Consider the following 20,879-nt stretch of genomic DNA (forward strand, 5'->3'; position numbering starts at 1 on the left):
ACAAGTAAAAAGGTGCCATTTTATTTCCACATCTTATAAAAAGCAAATTTAAATTTATCAACTTAGCTGGTGACTATATTAGTAGCATTGGCTATTAATTTAATAAGCTTGAAACCAAGACCTGTAAGGTGATCCATTCACTGATTACCAATGAAATCAACATAAAAACAATAATTTTCTTAAATGTATCCTAGTGCATGGACCTGGCACTATGTGAAAGATTTTTGCTTCTAAACCTTGAGCCAAAATATTTGGAATAAACAATGATTTATTTTTATTATCCAAAGTATAGAAGTTAATTGAAGAAAAATATTCCAACTTTGACAATCAAATTTCTCAGTAGTGGGATTATATGAATAATTTCTGTTGTTTCCTGTGTAGCTTTTTGCCCCAAGGTTAAGAATCACATGCTCTATGCAGCCAGGGGCCCCATTTTGAAATATTTTTCTTACCATCTATGGCCAGAACCTCAGCTGTGATTGTCTTGTTAACTATGAAAGTAGCATCCCGATCGATGTTTTTGACAAATTTGATTTGAGCAGTTTTGGAATCAATGAATAGCAAACCACCATCATTACGTCCCATGATGTACCTGTTTTATGATAGAAAGACAATAGTTTTCTTTCAAATATGGAATGTGTACTTATTTAATGAAAATGACTAATTTTATATTTAATGCTTAGTTTAAGACGTTGAAAGATACTTTTATAAACAGCAGCAAAAAAAATAGCATATTAGCATGGACAAGCAGTAATTCCTAATCCGTAAATATTAGCCTGTGCAATAAAAAAAATTGTGTCCTTGCTCTTACAGTAACTACTTTGCATGGTGTTCTCATATTTGGGGCATGTATGTTTTGTATGTGCTGTGTACCATGGTCTTCTGGTCAACTTCTACTCTTTTTAAAGACTCAACTGAAAGTTTCTATGAAATCTTTTCCTGATTTCTCTCGACAGTCTAAGGCATTCTTTCCTTACTTTCTACTTTAACTTATGCTCATGTTATCTATGCTCATAGCTGAGTATGTTCTGTGATTTGGTTACATGTCTCTTCTTGAGTTAGCCAGTTCCTTGCGTTGGCCACTTTGTATCTCTTTGTATTCTTGGCATGCAATAGTTTAGGTGTTATTTTGTAGTAGCTTATAAATGAAAACTACATGAAAGAGTAGTTTGAATGTACAAACAATCTTACTTGACAGATGAGGCAGCTTTGCCAGTGTCTTCATCAGTGGCTTCATACTTTCCCAGGACGTAATTGACCAATTTTTTAGTACTTATGCCTTTCTGCACAGTAAATGTCTTGGAAGCAGGACGGAATGTGATTCCTTCTCTCACATTCACCACTTGAATTGTGACTGGGGTTGACTGGACTCGATACTGAGAGATTACTGATTGGTGAAATTCAGCTTTGTTTCTGACAGCAATACCAAGTTGCACATTTTGTAGTTGTTCATAATCTAAAGCCTAGAGTAAAAAGAATTAGAAGGAAAGATGTATCACAGAAATGCAATCTGGCAAAACCAGAAGAGGAAAACTTTATGTTACATACTATGAATGGCTGCTTTTATTTCTATATAGCAAGACAATTTCAGAAATCATTGTAATGTTGAGATAGAGAAATTATTTAAATTTTTAGCTCGTAAGACCTTAGCTTCTTAACCGATACTTCCAAAACAAGGTACCCATTTTTAGACTACTAAAACATCATTATAGCTCCTTTAGGCTCTGTGATGTGATGGAAAGAATCCAGATTTGCTATGGTAGCATGGTTTGAATCCTGGTTTTGTGGCCTAATAGCTGTGTGACTCATAGCACAATATTTAATTTCTCTGATTCTCAAATTTCACTTCTGAAAAAAAGCTCAAATCTTACCTCATCAGATTGTTGTGAGGACTGCACAAATTTTGTCCTCAAATACATTCCTAAAAATGGCAATTGTAGCCACTCAGAGAATAGCTATTGGATTTATGTGAAATAGAGTCTTTCCTGATTTAAAAATTCCTAGGTGGCAAAGGAAAACCATTATAATCAACTTGGTTGGCCAATGTGCATCTGAAACGCAGTGGGTGGGTGATCCCCCCACTCTTTGTAGAAACATTTTCAGATGGTCTTGTAGGAAAACTATTTGTTTGAACCTCTTTTTGAGGTGGCCCACATCAAGGCCTGAGGAATCCCAGGAAAGCTTCTTCCATTCACTAATATGTGTTTTGAGTGTGATGAGATAAAGAGATATTTATTGGGGACACAGTTATATATTACTGAAAATGACTAAGGAAAGAGATCTGGATTTGAGTTTTAAGTTTGCAATGACTAGTTTTGTGAGTTCAAGCATTCCCCAGGGAGTGGAAGAGAAAGTATAAATAGGTAATTATAATACAAGGGGAAAATAACAAGGGAAATTATAGAATCTATGCACAAAAGTGAGCGAATACCTCTACTTGTGACAGGTAGGAAACCTTCTGAGATATTTCAAGTGAACCGAGTGTTGAAAGATGAGGAGGAGTTTTTAGGCAGAGGTTCAAGTGTTTGCAAATGCTCAGTGCTACAGAAAGTGACAGGGAGCTGGCTGCAGATGGTGAGAGGCCTTGCATATAATTCAGAGGGGCCTGAATGTCATCCTTAAGGCCAGCAGCTGGTCATCAATCTTAGCTGTGATTAGAGTTCTCTGAAGAGCATTTAAGACCTTCCCTTGCCGGGGCTTCCCCACAGACCAACGGAACCCCTAGTTCCTAAATTCCCATGGGTGAAGAAAAGTTGCAGGTGATTCAAATGAGCAATAAAAGTTGAGTTGAAGGTTGGGGTGCATGGGTGGCTCAGTTGGTTAAGCAACTGACTCTTGATTTTGGCTTTGGTCATGGTTTCCTAGTTGTGGGATTGAGCCCCATGCTGGGATCTGCACTGACCGTGGAGCCTGCTTGGGATTCTTTCTCTCCTTCTCTCTCTCTCTCTGCCTCTCTCTCACTCATGCACAACATGTTCTCTCACTCTCTCTCTCAAAATAAATAAATTAAAAAAAGAAGAGTCGAAGGCCACTTTCACAGCCAATGGAGAACAAGGAAAGGTTTTAAAGAACAGAGTGACCCGAATTGGTTTTAAGAAAAGCATAGTAATAGACTGGTGACAGTAGGAGAATGAAGTGGGGATAAACAGGAGGTAAGGACATCTGTCAGGAGGATTATGGACATCTAGGGGCAAGGAGGCAAGGCCAGCTAGAGCACAGGCCTGCAGAAGGAAGACCAGGGCCAGACATAAAGGACAATTCCAGGGCAGAATTGGAAGACTGGCTGTTTGTTGTGAGGAAATGCTATGATTGAAGGATAAAGCCCAGGTTTCTAGTTTGGAAACTAGGTGACACTGTTACAGGAGAGGGAATACGACATTTTCAGGGATTGCTGGGAGTTTATAATACACCCTTGCAAGTGAGGATGGCTTCAGCCCTCTCTCTGAAAAACAGAGTCATAGGAGCTGTTTGCACAACTTCCAGCAATGAGATCTTCCAGCAGTTTCCTTGTTAAGGGCATATTATGGGTCTGACACTCTACTGGACTCAAGGAAATAAAGAAAGAAGGTCCCAGATAGTCCAGTGTCCTGTGCCAAGGAATGTTTTCAAGCAGTGGTTATTTTTTTCTACTCTATATAGTGTCCAGGCAGAAATACCCTTACCCTACATTATTTCAGATTGGATTCTGTGGGGGTGGGGGGTCGGGGATGTTTGTTATAGCCAAGCATGTTAAATGGAAGGTTTACTCAATTATTTTTTATCTTGCAGATTGAATGATATATTCCCATTTTCCAAATTATTTTCCCCCTCTTATGACTGTAGTTAACCCACTTAACACAAGATGACAAATTCACAAGCCACAATACAATGTATTCTTATCTTTTCCTAACTTTAATTGTAAAGAGTAAATGGATTAAGTTAAGAAATGTGTATTACATTCTGGTGTTTAAAATCGGCCTACCTATAAATATATGTATGTTAGTGCATTTGTGTTTACTATAGAAAGTATGATAGCTTGGAAAGAAATAAATCAACATGTTTAAAAAAAACATCCTGGGGCACCTGGGTGTCTCAGTTGGTTAAGTTTCTGACTCTTGGTTTCGGCTCAGGTCATAGTCTCACAGTATGTGAGTTCAAGCCCCATGTCGGGCTCTGCACTGACAGCATAGAGCCTGCTTGGAATTCTCTCTCTCTCTCTCTCTCTCTCTCTCTCTCTCTCTCCCTTTTTNTCACGATCTCTCAGTCAGTGAGTTTGAGCCCCACGTCAGGCCCTGCGCTGACAGCTCGGAGCCTGGAGCCTACGTTGAATTCTCTCTCTCTCTCTCTCTCTCTCTCTCTCTCTCCCTTTTTCCCTTCTCCACCCTCTCTCTCTCTCTCAACATAAATAAGCTTAAAAAATACATTTAAAAAAAGCTGTCCTTAGGTATTGGGGCTGTGTCTGTGTCTTTAAAAAATTCTATCTACTTTTATGTGTTTTCATAATTTTCTGTAAAGAAGAAGTTTATTATTAATAAGTGAATAAAGTTTATTCATAGAAATGATAGAGATTGGGCTAATATGGATTATCTTTTTTTACCACTGAAGAGAAATAGACCTTACCTTAACCACCTTCAGGATACCTTCATTGGTTCTGGGATCAGTTTGTATTTCAAACCAATTCCCTTCATTTCCAGAGGTAAAGAAATACACTGCAAGCCAATTATCTGTGAATTCTTCGTCCCAATCTATAACTTGAAATCGAATCAACTCAGAACTTAAAGTATTTTCCTGAATTTGTGCTGAATACTAAAAAGGAGAGAAGCAGAATTTAAGAGTTATTGTCAGGTTTTATCTAAAGAGATTATATTTATTCTGAATAGTATTAACCATTAATTCTCAAGTTATGTATTGCCTCTTGCTGGTTACTAAAGTCTTGTATTTTACAAAAGCTTATTTTTTAAGAAAAGTTCACACAATGTAAATAGAAGCCAGCAAGCAGGTGAATACTGAATTAGGATGGCAATATATTGTATAAATATGATAGGATGGTAGTATTTTAGTATAAAATAAAAAATATACATAAATTATTCTTCAAGAAGTCAAGGTGTACCTGAGATTCTCTGAACTTTGGGAAATTATCATTGACATCTTTGACTTTGATACTACATTCACATTGAGTTGATAGTCCTTCTCCATCTTTGTCTGCACCACTCACAACAAGACGATAGTTGCTAACTTGCTAAATTTGGAGAAAAATAAACATAATTAATCTCCAGCACCAAGAATACAAATAACAACTACCTGTTTCCTATGGGGGTGAAAATATTCAAGTTCATAGTTTATTCTCAAGAAGGATAACATGAGCTGTTCCTTGTTCATCACAGAGGAGGCATGGGGGGCTCTGGAGGGTTGGGTAAGTTTTTATGGGGCAAAAACAGGTTTTCGCTTTTATGAGTTTCTTAGGGCAAGAAAGTGCAGTTGGAGCAAGAATGGGCAATGAGGATGGTGGGATGCTTATTTAAGGAAAGTTCACTTATAGAGCTTTTCTTTTGGTCTCTTCAGAGAACCATTTGCATAGAAGTAATAGAAAGTCAGCTTGGGTATTGTGTAGTGATAAAGATAGTGGTGCTGGTGATGGTAGTTATGGTGGTACGATGATGGGGAAGAGAGGAAGGGGGTTCTTTGGTGTTCAGGAAGCAGGGACAAAGGAAAACTATTCAGTAGAAAAAGTGGAACATCAGAGAAAGCTTTTATTCCAGAAAGTAATTTCTTCCTCCATCTGATAATTTTCATTTTCCTCCACCATATAAGGAATAAATTACAGTTCAGTTTTTGTCCCTGGAAGCTTTGATGCCTCCTTTTACTCTCCACTTTACCTCTTACTGGAATGCTGATACTTGTTTATTTGGGGTACAATTGATTCTACAGGTCTGAGGAACACATCTCACCCCGCTAGAATCACACTGGAATGCAAACAGTTTCCCTAGATTGGCCTAGTTGAGTATGGAGAACCTTTTTTGCTTTCTCCTTTCATTCTTAGGTAAAATGAGATCACCTCTCTTGGCTTTCTTATAATCAAATCCTTTGTCTGAATATTCCCAAGTGCCTTACTTTACCTCTCGATCAAGAGAATTGGTTAAAGTACGGACTTCGCCAGTGTGTCTGCTTAGGAGGAACATGGGTGTGCCTGCAGGTTCCTGAGAGACAATTTTGAAGGCGATTTTAGAGTTCAGGTGGTTTGGTTCATCCGCGTCTGTGGCATTTAGTATCATCACCAGAGAGTCTAGGAATACAGAAGTAGTTCATTAAAGAATATTTAAAGACTGACATTCTGTTCACACTAAATATTCAACACCATTCCAAACTGACCTTTGTTTTTAAAAATCTTAAGTCTATGTGTATGCTCAAAAACAAATTACATGTCTTTTAAATATCTCTTACTGTCTCAATCAGGTAGAAGTGTGCCGCCTTCCGTTCTCATTTCCTTACACCTTCTGTCTTTACTTCTTCCCTTCATGGATGGCATTATCATTCTTTCTTTTTCCCACATTATCCAAGTAATTGTGTGTCTCTGTCCTTCATAATCTAAAAAAGTCCATCTGATGCAGCCAAGCTACCTAAACCTAACCTTTTAGTGTTATGACTACTGCCAAGTACTCATGTGACTTAAATATATAGAATAAGGTACTGTTGACTTGATAACAATATTGCAGCCTAGAAATACAATGGTAGTGGATAATTAGCTCAAGTACAAATATTAGAAAGGAAGACCCAGGTTATTTTGAGGAATTTTTCTGCAAAACTATTGGTGAAACTAAGACAATAAATTAGTTTCTAAAAATGATAAACTATAGTGATCCTTGTATTTTAAAATGAAAAAGATTAGAAGTGGTAGATATTGTAAAAAGACTTACTTGACGCGCTGTTTTCTTCAATTTCACCCATGAATATACTTTGTGAAAATACTGGAGGATTGTCATTCACATCTAAAATTTTAACTGTTAATATAAGTGGTTTCTCTACATCTTGTCCTTGGGCATTCAGAGCATGACAGGTTATCTAGAAAAAGGAGGGGAAAGTCACTCATTACTCTACAAACTCAGTTTGCATACTGTTAAAACTTGTAGAAATAAGGCTTCTGCTGGCATGCACAGATCTTTTGTGCAAAGAAGAAAAATATTTTCCCAACAAGTAGACATAGAAAGAAAAGGTGGCCACCTTGGGCAGACCAATTAGGCAAGCTGCCCCTTCTTCCAAGCTGGCAGTGTCTCATGGCAAGGTGAACCACTTTGCAGGATGCATGTTGGATTTCAGTGCCTACTCATGCACCCTCCTGCTATATTCCTTCAGGGGCACAACCAGAAATGGAAGCTCTTCATAGAGGAACTAATATTGTTATTTGTTGGTGGATTGATTCATGTGCTGATCTCTCTTCTAACTTAACAAGTAGAAGAGTATCACATTCTAAAGCCACCAGGCACGAATGTAAGGGTGCCAATATTGAAGACACGAATTTACCTGGAAGCTTGGAGTTTCCTCACGATCGACTATGGCCGTTATGTTAATTTCTCCAGTGTTTTTGTCAACAACAAAGATTCCAAAAGGGGGTTGATCGATTCCCATTCCAGAAATCTTGTAGGTTATTTTCTGGCTTGCTTGGAAATCTGAAGTAATCTGAAGCCCCAAATACCCAAAATGTTAATGTGATCATTCTTTAGACCTTTTCCTTCCCCTTTTCTCCACCTTCATAATCTAAAGTCATCTGTTGATTTTATTTACTCTTTCTGACACCGTGATGGTTACTTTTTGCCTTGATAAATACTAGGAATGTGAAATAATTCAAATTGTTGCTTCTGTTGAACAGTATAGTCCAATATATGTTAATCATTTTGGCTTTAGAATGTTTGCTCAGATTGTGGTTGCCATGGTGATGTTAAAAGGCTAGAAGTCATGGGTACTTAATATTGACAAGACTACTTCTGAATGCTCCCTTCCTTAATAGATAAAATTAAAAAAAGAAACACATTTATTTTAGTTTAAATAAGAGGGGCTGGAGAGAAAAAGAGGAAAGGGATTATACAGTGTTACCAATAGGTATTAAAATAAATTGCTTATTATTATTATTTTATTTTTTATTATTATAATTTTTAATCTTTTTAAAATGGAAAGTTTCAAATATATAGAAAGTAATAGTAGTATAATGACCCTGATATATCTCATCACCCAGTTTTAATAATTATGAATACATGAACTCTCAACCATTTTTCTCATTGTCTTATCCGTATATCTTTTGCTATTTGCAAAAGGCTTATTCATAGAAATTGGTCCACATGTGTCTTAACTATTTTTTTTAATACCCTAGAAGCCATAGTTCCTTCATCTTTCTGTATATTATTATTATTGTATTTTTTTCCTGAAGATACCAGGTTATTTTCTCTGTGGACTCCCCAATCTGCATTTTGCTAAATGGAATTGCCATATCATTTTAATTTACATCTGTTACATGTATTCTAAAAACTCATATTGCCCCTCCTGATATGACTTACCTTGGCAATTGGATTTCTTTTCGAGTTGTCTTCTCTTTCTCTGCAGGGTTTTGCAAATTTCACCCATTCACGTTTATATCTCCTTTTGCCTTGTATTGCAGTCTCATCTTCTCCGTGTTGATCTTTTGTCTTATGTGAAAAGGCATCCCATTTTATTATGCACATTGTTGGAAGGTTTTGCTATGAGTATTGATTATTAACACCTATGTTGAGGAGCCCCCTTTGTTTCTGTGCTTGGCCTCACATTTTGTCAAGCAGAGAAGAAACATTAAATAACTAAAACAATTACAGAACCATATGGTTTTTAATATTAGGATTTAATCATTTTTATATTTCCTTTATATATTCCACAATATCTCACTCCTCTGGGTACCTAGGACCTGTTTAAGAAAAAACCTGTTGATTTATTTAAAATAAGAAGAAAAATAATAGGAAGGAAGCATGCATGAGATAAAAGTACAGTAATGACATTTATACCATGTTGGTATTTAAAATTGGGTTAGTTTTAATTTAATCTTCACAATTAAATTATTTAACAGTTTTAAACATTAAATAAATACTTACTTTTCTCAAATACAATGTTCATTTTTTAAACTAAACTATTTTAATTACATAAACTTTTGCATACTTTACCTCTATTCGCAATTCTCCATGAACCAATAGGAGCACCTGTAGACATTTAAATAAAGTCAAATTAAATGTGAATTCGTCGAATAAGTAATTGCATAAGATAATCTTATTCATATTGTGGTTTGTTCTTATTTCAAAAGAAGTAGATTTGGAGAAGCAGGTAAAATCCTCCCAGGAAAAAGAAAATACTCTCAATAGAAACAAGTTCTTCCAGTTTTTTAATCTGACTACACAATTTCAATGAAATACAAAAGAACCTATCGAACTATGCAGAACTCTGGCAAACAGCCAGTTGCAACAACCTGACATTTCTTACCTGGCTGTTCTATGAATAGTTTCCAGGAACTGGGGGAGATACTGCTTTGGGAAACAGTGGCGAGCATCACTGTGATAAGCTATTAGCTGGCTGCAGTTACAGGGTAAGGCATTTTCTTAGTTGTACAAGGGTGTAGAAGATGGACCAGAACTAGTCAGGTTTAGAGAAGAACATAAAAGATGGGGATATACTATTCCACTCACAAGTGCTGTTTACTGTGGGACACAGATCTGCTAATCTCTGCCCTGTTATTTCACCTTAAATGTTGAACTTAGTTTTTGTACTGATCTGAAAAAATTAGATGAGGATAGAATGAAGTCAGGCAGGCTAGGGTCTTTACCTTTTCAAGAACATATAAAAACTTCATTTGTGTTGCATTTTATTTTATTTTCTACCTGGAATGCATGGTTTTAAAAATTTGAGTATAGTAGACAGTGTTATATTAGTTTCAGGTATACAACTTAGCGATTTGACAACTTTATACATTATGCTATGTTCACAAGGGTAGTGTACTTTGTTCACCACAGTCTGTCCTGTTACATTGCCTTTACAACATCATTGACTATTCCTTATGCTGTGCCTTTTATTCCTGTGATTTATTCATTCCTGTATCTCCACTTCCCTTCATTCATTTTGCTCAGCCCCCCACCATTTTCTGCTCTGGCAATTATCAGTTTGTTCTCTGTATTGGCAGCTCTGATTCTGCTTTTGCTTGTTTATTCTTTTTTTTTTTTAGTAGGATCTTTTTTTTTTAGAAACCCTCCCCCCCCNGGGCAGGGGGAGGTGTCTGTTCATCCAGCCCCAGCCCCCAGCCCATGTGGTTTATTCTTTTCTTTTCTTATTTAGATTCCACTTATGAGTAGAATCATATGGAATTAGGCTTTCTCAGTCTGACTTATTTCATTTAGCATAATACCCTCTAGGTCCGTCCATGTTATTTCAGATGGCATGATCTCATCTTTTTATGGCTGCATAATATTCCACTACATCTTCCTTATCCATTCATCTATTGATAGATACTTAGGTTGCTTCCATATCACAGCTATTATAAATGATGCTGAAATAAACATAGGGATGCATATATCTTTGTGACTTTTTTTTTCTTTGGGCAAATACTGAATAGTGGAATTATTGGATCATATGATAATTCTATTTTTAATTTTTTGAGGAACCTCCATTCTGTTTTTCATAGAGGCTGTACCAATTTTAATTCCCAACAATAGTGTATGAAGTTTCCTTCTCCCCCACATCATTGCCAAAACTTTTTGTTTTTTGCCACTTTAATTTTAGGCATTCTAACTGGTGTAAAGTGACATCTCCCCTTTACCCACTTTAATATTACTCATCCTTTAAGATCAATTCACGTTCCAACAATCTCCATGAAACTGTGCATACTGATGTCTTATTTCTGAGTTTTTTCAGCACATATTTTGTACCAGGAAGTTTAACTTATAAGGGTTTGTCATGATTTACTATTTCTTATTGTTTTGTGTGCATTATGATGTTAGGCCAAAAGAATTGTAAACACTCTAATGCTTCCATGTTATTTTTTGCTTGCAATTGCTTTTTTTTTCTTGCAATTATTATAATACCTTTCCCTCAGCAGACTTTTAGTAAGTTTTTGCAGATTTGCCGATTATCTTATGTGAAAAGAATCTGGTAGGGAAAAGATTTGAAAAATAAATCAGAAGAAAAAGAATTAGAGTAATATTAGTAGTTAAAATTTATTATGGTTTTTGTGTCAGTTGCTATTTATAGATCTTTATTATCTCATTTATACTTAGAGTAGCTATCTGATGGAGATACTATTCTTGTAGTCTATTTTATGGATGAAGAATGGAGACAGGTGACAGTGAATACTTGCCTCAGCCAACAGCCCCAGCAGGGCCAGGATTTGAGCCTCTGCAGCCTGCCTCCAAAGTGTGTAGTTCATCACTACAGTAGATTTTAACCAAACTTGGCATAAATAAATAGAAAAAAAACTGGTGGTAGAAATAAATTTATAGGATAGTCAATTTAGATTTCTTCCTGCTAAAGGCTGAGGTTACTCCTGAAACAATGTAGATTCATTACATTGTTGATTTTGGAAGGTTATAATAAAGAGGCAGGTCAAACTCTGAACCTAAGAAGTAACCATATCAGACATAGGATGCCGGGACCCTTCCATTAAAAAATTTCATTGAAATATTTGTGCAGAATTTGTGCAAATTGTCGTGAAAAGTGACTATTACATATGGTTATTATAGGTCTCAAAATGATTTTACAGTTTTGCTTTTCTTTCTTAAACATTGTCATGAGTTACTTGGGAGAGAAAACCCAATTACTGTCATAATTGACCTAATTTCTCAGTTCATAAAGACGACTCAGCCCCATGTGAGGGGAGGGTTGGGCCAGGCACACTTCCCTTTACAGGAAAATTAGAAAGAGTCATCCAGAAAATATGAATCATGCTTGCACTAGTCCTATAGAGAATGATTCTTCTAATAGACATTAAGGCATACTTTTTTTCCTGGGAAGCAAAGGGAGTACAAACTTTATAAACTATGGAGAATGAACATTGTTTCTTATTTGTTCAATCTTTACACTGAATCAGAGCCTTTAGAAGTTATTCAATCAAACCTTCACTCTTCCTCATCTCTCTTTGAAAGTCAGACCAAGAATGTTCTCTAATTTTAGGGGATATTGTGAAATCTGATGGTATTTGTGCTTTTAGGAATATGGGGTAGTTAATAAAAAAACTTATGAGTATTGTAATGTTTCTTAAATATTTAAAAATATAGTCATAGCCTTATTTAACTTAGAATAGTGCTTTTGAAAAACTTTATTATTTTAGATAATTAATATGCATATAGTTACTTAGTGGTTTTAGTTACTTATATATAATTATTTTCAGTATTTAATAAATATTTCAATAGTTTTCTGACAATATAAATCAACTAAGTTGTCTTTTCTGGTTGCTTTGATTGGAAAGACAAATGTGGATTAAACACTACTTATCTTGAGAATTCCTATACTTTTCTTTTTCTTTATCTTGTTTCCTGGTTATTTTGATATATTATATTATATTAATTGTATTATTAATTATATTTTGAGAGAGAGTGAGACTGTGAACATGCTTGTGTATGTGTGTGAGTGGGGAAGGGCAGAGAGAGAATCCTAAGCAGGCTTCGGCTGTCCCACACAGTGAGATGATGACCTGGCCAGAAATCAAGAGTTGGATGCGTAACTGACTGAGCCACCCAGGCACCCTAATTTTAGTTATATGATTTTTAAAGCATTAATGTGGCCTAAATACTTTCGTATACATAAAAATAAATATTTTATTGAAAGCAAATCAGATGATTAAATTAATAAAATAATATACGAAATAAAGTAATTTAATATCTATATGCCCTATTTGTTAAATAAATGTATATAATTTTATCATTAATGTTCCTATTGAATATAGTAGGTACACAATAAATATATTTTGAGGATATGGGTGACTAGTTTTTAAAAGTGCATTTATAATAACAACTGTTATTTATTGAGTTTGGTCAAGAATTTGTTTAGAGTTACATCAAACTTTACTGTGTGGAGGGATAGACTGTTAGACTATGCCTTAGATCATGGAGCTAGTGCTAGCTGGCCTAAGGTAGCTCTCTCTCATGTCTAGAATGGGATAAGAGTGGATCACATCCGCTCCCCTCTGGGAAATTTGTAAAGTGAATTAGGTGACTCAAATAAATCATTGTAAGTTTTAAACATGATTTCTTAAATTTATTAATTATTTTTGGAAAATATAATAAATAGGCTGATGGTATTATTTTTATAATTGGTTAGATACAATGATTATTAATGAGTTCAATCATAAAGATCATTCAATACATGTTTGATGAATAAATTTCACATAAAGAAAAAATGAGTGATTTGTCTTTTATGATATCTCATAGCATATATGTATATGTATGTAGTCTCTCTCTTTCTATTACAAATATATATAAACTGTTTAAAATTAAAATTTAAAACCCCCAAAACATTCTAACAAGCTTTGTATTTATCAGGACAAATTTCTTAATGAAACAAAAATGGTATATGTTTAATATTTAGAAATTACCTATTTAATTTTGGTCAGTTCAGTTTTCAATAACTGATTGAGTAAACTCAATTTAGAAAGTTAAGCCTTGTATCATGATGGAGATGCTAAGAAAAACATATACTAGATATTCTCAACAAGTTGGATATTCTCAAATGCTTAATTTAAATATACTTAAGTGTAGCAATATGAAATTGGACACCAGATCTTGAATCCCTGAATTAAAATCCCAGTCTCACCATTTACCAGTTGTATAACTCGGGAACATCACTCAATCTTTCAATTTCCTTATCTGTAAAATGGGGATAATAATTCTAGTTACCTTCTAGGTTTGTTGTGAGGATTAAATGAACTAATAGGTTGAAAGCACATAGATGAGTGCTAGCCCACAGGAAGTGCTTAAAGAAGAGTTAATCACTTCTGTCACCAANTTATGTTATTATTATTATTCACATCAAGGCGCATACAAACTTTCTCTTTCTTGAGCATCAGAAAGAGTCAAGAACTAGTATTCCACTGTACAATTGTGTAGGCTGCTCCTTACACAACTTCAGGGGGAACTGTTCAATTGTAGTTTACTTCCTGGAGTTGTGCAATATATAGCCTAGCCAAGTGCAGGAGCCATGTAAGAAAAATGTGCATACTAGATGGATTCAATTATTCACAGTATAATTATGGATAGTAACCAATTGCCCATATAATTTTCTTATGATCAACTTCCCAAAACAAGCCTTTACCTTAGGCTATCAGATTGACTCTTAACTGTAAAGGAAGAGCCAAAGGCTAGCAGGTTTATGAGAAACCACATGGGGCACTAAGTGTTCTAGCTCCAAATGAAAACCAGTTTCAGGTATTAAGTAAGTGGGAGTGGTAATTGGTAGATGTAATTACATCTTCCTGACATTTGCCCAAGTCGGGCAGGACTGGTCAGAATTGCTTGGCAAGGTTATTCCGATTTTACAATCTTAACTTTTGGAGAGTTTCAGGGGGAAATTTATTTTCATATATTTATTAGCACTGGAAACTGGATTGTTCCATTAATCAAGAGAAAGAAAGATACCTCAAAGATTTTCCTTCTGTTAAAAATTTGGGCTGTTTATATTTTTCATGGAACTCGAAAAAATAATCCTAAAATTTCTATGGAAATACAAAAGCCCCCAAAGAGCCAAAGTGATCTTGAGAAAGAAGAACAAAGCTAGAGGATCACACTTCCTGATTTCAAACTGTACTATAAAACTATAGTAATTAAAATAGTATGGTACTGGCACAAAAACAGACATACAGATCAATTGAATGGAAGAGAGCCCAGAAATAAACCCACACATATATGATCAGTTAATCCCTAATGAAGGAGACAAAAATGTATGATTTGGAAAAATATAGCCTCTTTCATAAATGGTGTGGAGAAAATTGGACAGCTACATGCAAAAGAATGAAACTGGACCATCAACTTATACCATATGCAAAAATCAAATGGATTAAAGACTTGAATGTAAGAACTGAAACCATAAATCTTCTAGAAGAAAACATAGGCAGTGAGGTTTTTGATATTGGTCTTAGCAATATTTTTTTTTTTTGGATCAGTCTCCTCAGGCAAGGGCAAGAAAAACTAAAATATACAAGTGGGACTGCATCAAACTTAAATACTTTTGCACAGCGAAAGAAACCAATGAAATGAAACATCAGCCTATTGAGTGGAAGAAGATATTTGCAAATCATGTATCTGATAAGAAGTTAATATCCAAAACACAACTCACACAACTTAGTATTTAAAAAACCCAATTAAGAGGGAGAGAGGCAAACCATGAGAGACTCTTGAATGATAACAAACTGAGGAGTGATGGGTGTGGGGGGTGAGGGGAAGATGGACATGGAGGAGGGCACTTATGGGGATGAGCACTGGGTGTTATATGGAAACCAACTTGACAATAAACTATTTGTAAAAAAAATAAATAAATAAAAATAAAAACCCAATTAAGAAACAAGCAGAAAATTTGAATAGAGTTTTTTTTTTTTTTTCAGAGAAGACTCCAGATGGCCAACAGGCATGAAAGGATTCTCAAGCTCACTAATCATCAGGGAAATGCATGAGATAGTATCTCACACCTCACACATATCAGATTGGCTATAATCAAAAAGACAAAAAATGACAAGAGTAGGCAAGGATGTGGGGAAAAGGAAATCCTCATGTTTGTAGGAATGTAAATTGGTATGACCACTGTGGAAGGCAGTATGGACAGTTCTCAAAAAGTTAAAAATAGAATGACTGTATGATCCAGTAATTCCATTTCTGGATATTTATCCAAATAAAATGAATATATCAATTTGAAGAGATATGTGCACCCTTATATTTATTGTAGCATTATTTATAATGGCCAAGGTATATAATCAACCTAAGTGTCCACCAATAGATGAATGGATAAAGAAGATGTGGGATGGATAGATAGATAGATTGATGATGGATAGATAGATGATAGATAGATAGATAGATAGATAGATAGAATGGGATGTTACTTAACCATAAAAAAGAATGAAATTTTGCTATTTGCAGCAACACAGATGGACCTAGAAGGTATTATGCTAAGTGAAATAAGTCAAGCAAAGACAAATGCCGTGCAATTTCACTAATATGTGGAATCCAAAAAGCAAAACAAATGAACAAACAAAAAAGAAACAGACTCATAGATACAGAAAACAAACTGCTGGTTACCAGAGTGAGGAGGGGTTGGAGAATGAGTGAAATAGATGAAGGATATTAAGAAGTACAGACTTCCGGTTATAAAATATATAAGTCATGGGAATGTAATGTACAGCATAAGGAATATAGTCAATGATATTGTAACAAGTTTGTATGTACCTAGACTCATCAGGAAGATCATTTTGTAATGCCCCAAAATACTGAATCACTATGGGGTACACCTGAAGCTAATAGGATATTGTGTGTTGATTAAACTTCAAGAAAAAGTTGGGGCCATTTACTACAATTCTTTTTCTAAAATTTTGCTTTTTGTTTGTTCTGTAGAAGAAGGTGGTTGAAGATAGTTTTGCTATATTTAGAACACATTCTAATGCAGACCTTGATATTTAAACTACTTTTGTTTTTTCCAGAACTACTACTACTAACTTCTTATAACTTTGTGCTTTAAAAATCTTTGGATTTCAAACATCGCTATTAATTTTGCAGGGAGTAAATTTTTACACAATATAGAAGCATAAAATTAAACATCTTATTGTCCAGATGTTAATAGTATTATATGACAAACTGTATTGCAGATTTTGTGGACAATGGTCTCCTTTGAAGACAGACATTATTTTTTTTTTTTAAATTTATGTTTTATTTATTTCTAGGAGAGAGAGAGACAGCGTGAGCAGGGGAGGGTCAGAGAGAGAGGGAGTCACAGACCGAAAAAGGCTCCAGGCTCTGAGCTGGCAGTCAGCACATAGCCCGACGCGGGGCTCAAACCCACGAACCGCGAGATCATGACCTAAGCGAAAGTCGGACGCTTAACCGACTAAGCCACCCAGGCGCCCCAAGACATTATTTTTAAAAGGTAAAATCTCTGAAGATAAGTGTTTTTCAATCACAGGCTTTCTCCCAAAAATGTTTATTTTGTACTGTATTAAATGGATCGAATATGAACAGGAAACTGATAACTATTACAGTTTTCTTCGACTGCAGGAAGGTGTTCCCCATACTTTTGCCTCTCAAGTAATTAATCTAGAAGGCTGAACAGTTGAAATTTTGAGTAATGCTCCATGTTTGAAAATCTTATTTTCTCATACCCACTATTATACAAATTTAAGACATAGTTTGATAGGGTCTTTCACTCAAGAAAAATGTAAGTCCTTTCTTGACTGGTTAAAACTGGTGTTGGTGGTTATTTAAAATAGCAAGGCAGAATTTTAACAAGTTATCAAAAATCACCTGTATTACTAATGTAAACATTACAAGTGATCAGAGTCCTACAAACCACTTTATCTTTTCCAGAGCACTTGTTTGCACTTGTTGCATCTTTATTCTTATCATAGCAAGGGGCTCTGATTATTGTCATTTGACAGTTGAGGAAACAAGGCCTGGAATGAGTCAGTCATACAGGTGTAGACTGAAGTCTGTGACTTTGGTGTCGTATCTCACTTCTCTAGGCAACCCTTGTATGGTCATAGGGTGGTGGAATTAATTCAACATCTCCAAATATGTCTTCCAGCTTTCAGACCTCACCCTTCAACAACAAAAGATGTGCATTCTCACTCCATAATGCTTTTAAAAACATTGGATTTTTTTCCCCTCACCACACCATTTCGAAACTTGGGGTGTCTCCCCTGTTCTAAAAGGACTTCATTAGCTTTCACAGAATGCACTTTTCAGTCTGACCCTCATCTACCTTTCCAACTCATGTCCAACACAAACTGTCATTCTGGCCAAACCAGTGTGTCCATTGCCCCTAGGTAAATGCTGTAATCACTCTTTCCTTTGCTCATGCTGGTCTGACAACTCAAGGTATCCCTTGGCCTATCTGTACTAATCAAAAACAGCTCAAATATCACCTAGTCTATGGAGCCTTGCTTGCTGACCTCACTCTTGACTGACACTGCATTCCATTAGAAGAAAATGTCTTAGATTTCAGTTTCTTTATGACTAGCATTATAGAGGCACTGTGGGGGGTTATAGGTTAGAGAGGCCTCATTTTTCAAACAATTGTGTGTCCACTGTAAGAGAGACATTATATAGTAAGCATTAAGGATAGAAAGATAAATGAAACAGCCCGTAGTATAAGGATCTATGGTCACTCTAGAACCATAGGGGTACTTGAGAATGGTCTATGTCAAAACAGGGAAAAGAGCTCGCTTAATCTTTTGCTGCTCTAGTTCTGTGTCCTTGTGATACCTTCTGACACCCCCTGCCACCTTTCCCATAATTTCATGACTTGATCATTGGCTCAGACATGTGCGTTATAAGGCTACTTGCAGTTTAGTCCGGAAATGACCATCTGGAAAGGTGGGAAAGTCATACAATTGTCTCACTAGTCTTTACAACATTCATGGATCAAATAAACTCATTAGATAACCAAAAGGATTAGTTACACTGTTATAATAAAAGTAGGCCTTAACAAAAGGAAGGATACCAACTTTCTGCTTGGGCATTGTGGTGAGAGGGAAGACTTGGAAACTGGCTCACAGGGCAGCCAATTCTAATTTTAGACACTTTTAATTTTTAGGAAGTTCTTTCTTGAGATCTGTCTTCCTGTAACATCTTGAAGTCCAATGCTCATCTTAATTTTTTAGATGAGGAGGTGAGGGAAACCAATGCCGAGGACAGTGTGGTTTATTGTGAAGTGGGGAATTAGTATTAGGAATTTTTAAAATATTCATTTATAGTATATGTCACTATTTTGGTATCTTAGTGTCACTGATACAATTATGGATATTTTCCCCTTCACCAAAACAACATAGTTAAGAAACAAAGTAGTCTGTAATATCCAGGCTAGTGCTTTGCTCTCCAGATTCCACTTCTTTTTTTTTTAGATAGCATTGTATAAATCTTTCCCTACCAACAAAAGTATTATTCTCTTGAAAAAAAGTGGCTTATAAAATGTTGTATTTTTTTGTCCCCTAAAGTTGGTATATTTTTTGCATATAAAGCTAAACATAAACATTGTTTTCTTAATAACCCTTTCAACTTCCCTGGAGTCAAGCATTGCTTTGATTTTAATTCAACGGTCTATTTTAAAAACAAGTCAGGTATCAAGACCAGGCATGTACAGTTCTTAACCATACGCTGAAGAGATAGGTAACCTTGGAAAATAGACCTGGTTCTCTTTCATGTGTTTCAGTTTGTGTATTAGAGAGAGGACTAAAAGCATTACTTTGAAGAAAGTGAAAGTGTGGTAGAAAATGGATCTGAGATCACGATTAATTAATTCATTACCTAAAGAAATGCTAAATGTCGACTTTCAAATTCTGTTTCTCTCTGGTTTATTTTCTGTGTAAAATACAACATCAATATCCAACAAGAGGAGGAAATTGGTCATCTTTACAAGGTCATTCTAAAGTGTTTATTTTTACTGAACTCTTTTTAAAATTTATAGTAGGGATTCAGCAATCAAATACTGTATTATCAAACAAGGAAGGAAACAGGGAAAGTGGCTATTATTTGAAAAAAATTTTGGACTTACCATTAAAATGGCCAGAGCCCTGGACGTTCTGAAAAGGAGCCAAGTCATTGTGTCTGATTTCCCTGGTGGACAAATCCAAGGGAGCTGCCGCTTCAGCCCTTCCAACTGTCTGCATAGGATGTCTAAGAAAAGCCCTTTGGTCGCGTCTCTACTTTCTGGAGTCTACAGCCGGCCTGTTATGCGGCTCCTCCCCACCCTAAACCAAGGATTGGTCTCACCAGAAACGCTTGCATCACTTTTGCTCCAGGTAAAAACTTAGACACACCTCAATTCCAAAAGCAATGAAATCCTTTGTTGGAAGCTGAAAGAAGAGTTCACAGGCTAAAGACAAGGTTTAATAGGAAGGTCCCAGATGAATAATAAATTAATCATGGTGTGGAAGTGCAAAAGCTAGCCCTGACTACACTGAAAAAGAATCTAGTTAGCTTTTACTCAGGGTTACAATTAAAACTGACAAGCAAAACGAAACAGAAAAATCCCTAAAACCTAACTTGTTTGGAAGAGCATTTATTTTCAGCCTGAGTATATATGTGGGTAGATTAAAAGTTAGGCGAAACATCAGTGTTAAGTAATAATATATTTTATTGAAAGTAATACCAAGCCAAAGAAGAAAACTGTCACGTTAAGCAACTATTGATGCAGGTTTTGAAAAACAATTAGTAATAATTGAAAAACATTTGGAAAAATATTAGAAGTAATTGAAAATAATTAGGAATAAAATGGGAGTAAACAGTTACATGTTACCTTTGGATATTTGAAATATATAAATAATGCATTGCAAAATCAGTTCCCTGATAATAATCAGATGACATCTTTCCTCTTGTATTCCTTTTTGTTTATAATTTTTTTAAAAGGTACGTTGCCTAGTGAAAGAGGTTATCTTTGTACACTTCTTATTACTCAAAAGATTTCCTCCAGAGCAGTCAACCTGCTTACTGCCGTATTTTTATGCATTTCTAAATATTTGAACTCCAGCCTAACTTAGTGGGTAAGGGACAACCTACCAGCACCATTTTAATTTGCTTATGACACTAGAGTTAAAAACACTTTTCAACATTCCAGGATACTTAAGGAAAGGTTTGGTAGAAGAACGATTTTATCTTTGTAAGTATTTATGCATCAGGTTTTGGAGGCTCTTTAGTTTCAGGAAAATCACTTAA

The 20,879-nt window shown here is 35.5% G+C and overlaps 1 protein-coding gene across 1 annotated transcript in view; it reads right to left on the reverse strand.

Annotated features, from left to right (window-relative positions):
• The window catches only part of DSG3 (desmoglein 3), a 32,202-nt gene extending 12,352 nt beyond the window's left edge, over positions 1-19,850 (reverse strand). The window contains exons 1-10 of the mRNA XM_077753837.1: positions 19,720-19,850; positions 9,159-9,194; positions 8,526-8,654; positions 7,498-7,653; positions 6,894-7,038; positions 6,096-6,262; positions 5,090-5,218; positions 4,600-4,785; positions 1,192-1,463; positions 453-592 (exon numbers count right to left, since the gene is read on the reverse strand). Coding sequence (XP_077609963.1) covers positions 453-592; positions 1,192-1,463; positions 4,600-4,785; positions 5,090-5,218; positions 6,096-6,262; positions 6,894-7,038; positions 7,498-7,653; positions 8,526-8,654; positions 9,159-9,194; positions 19,720-19,767 — 1,408 coding nt within the window. The 5' untranslated portion in view covers positions 19,768-19,850. The remainder of the gene's footprint in view (positions 1-452; positions 593-1,191; positions 1,464-4,599; positions 4,786-5,089; positions 5,219-6,095; positions 6,263-6,893; positions 7,039-7,497; positions 7,654-8,525; positions 8,655-9,158; positions 9,195-19,719) is intronic.
• Between the last annotated feature and the right edge of the window lie 1,029 nt (positions 19,851-20,879).

The sequence above is a fragment of the Crocuta crocuta genome, unplaced genomic scaffold, assembly GCF_008692635.1.
Source record: "Crocuta crocuta isolate KB4526 unplaced genomic scaffold, BGI_CrCroc_1.0 scaffold231, whole genome shotgun sequence".
Lineage (NCBI taxonomy): Eukaryota > Metazoa > Chordata > Mammalia > Carnivora > Hyaenidae > Crocuta > Crocuta crocuta.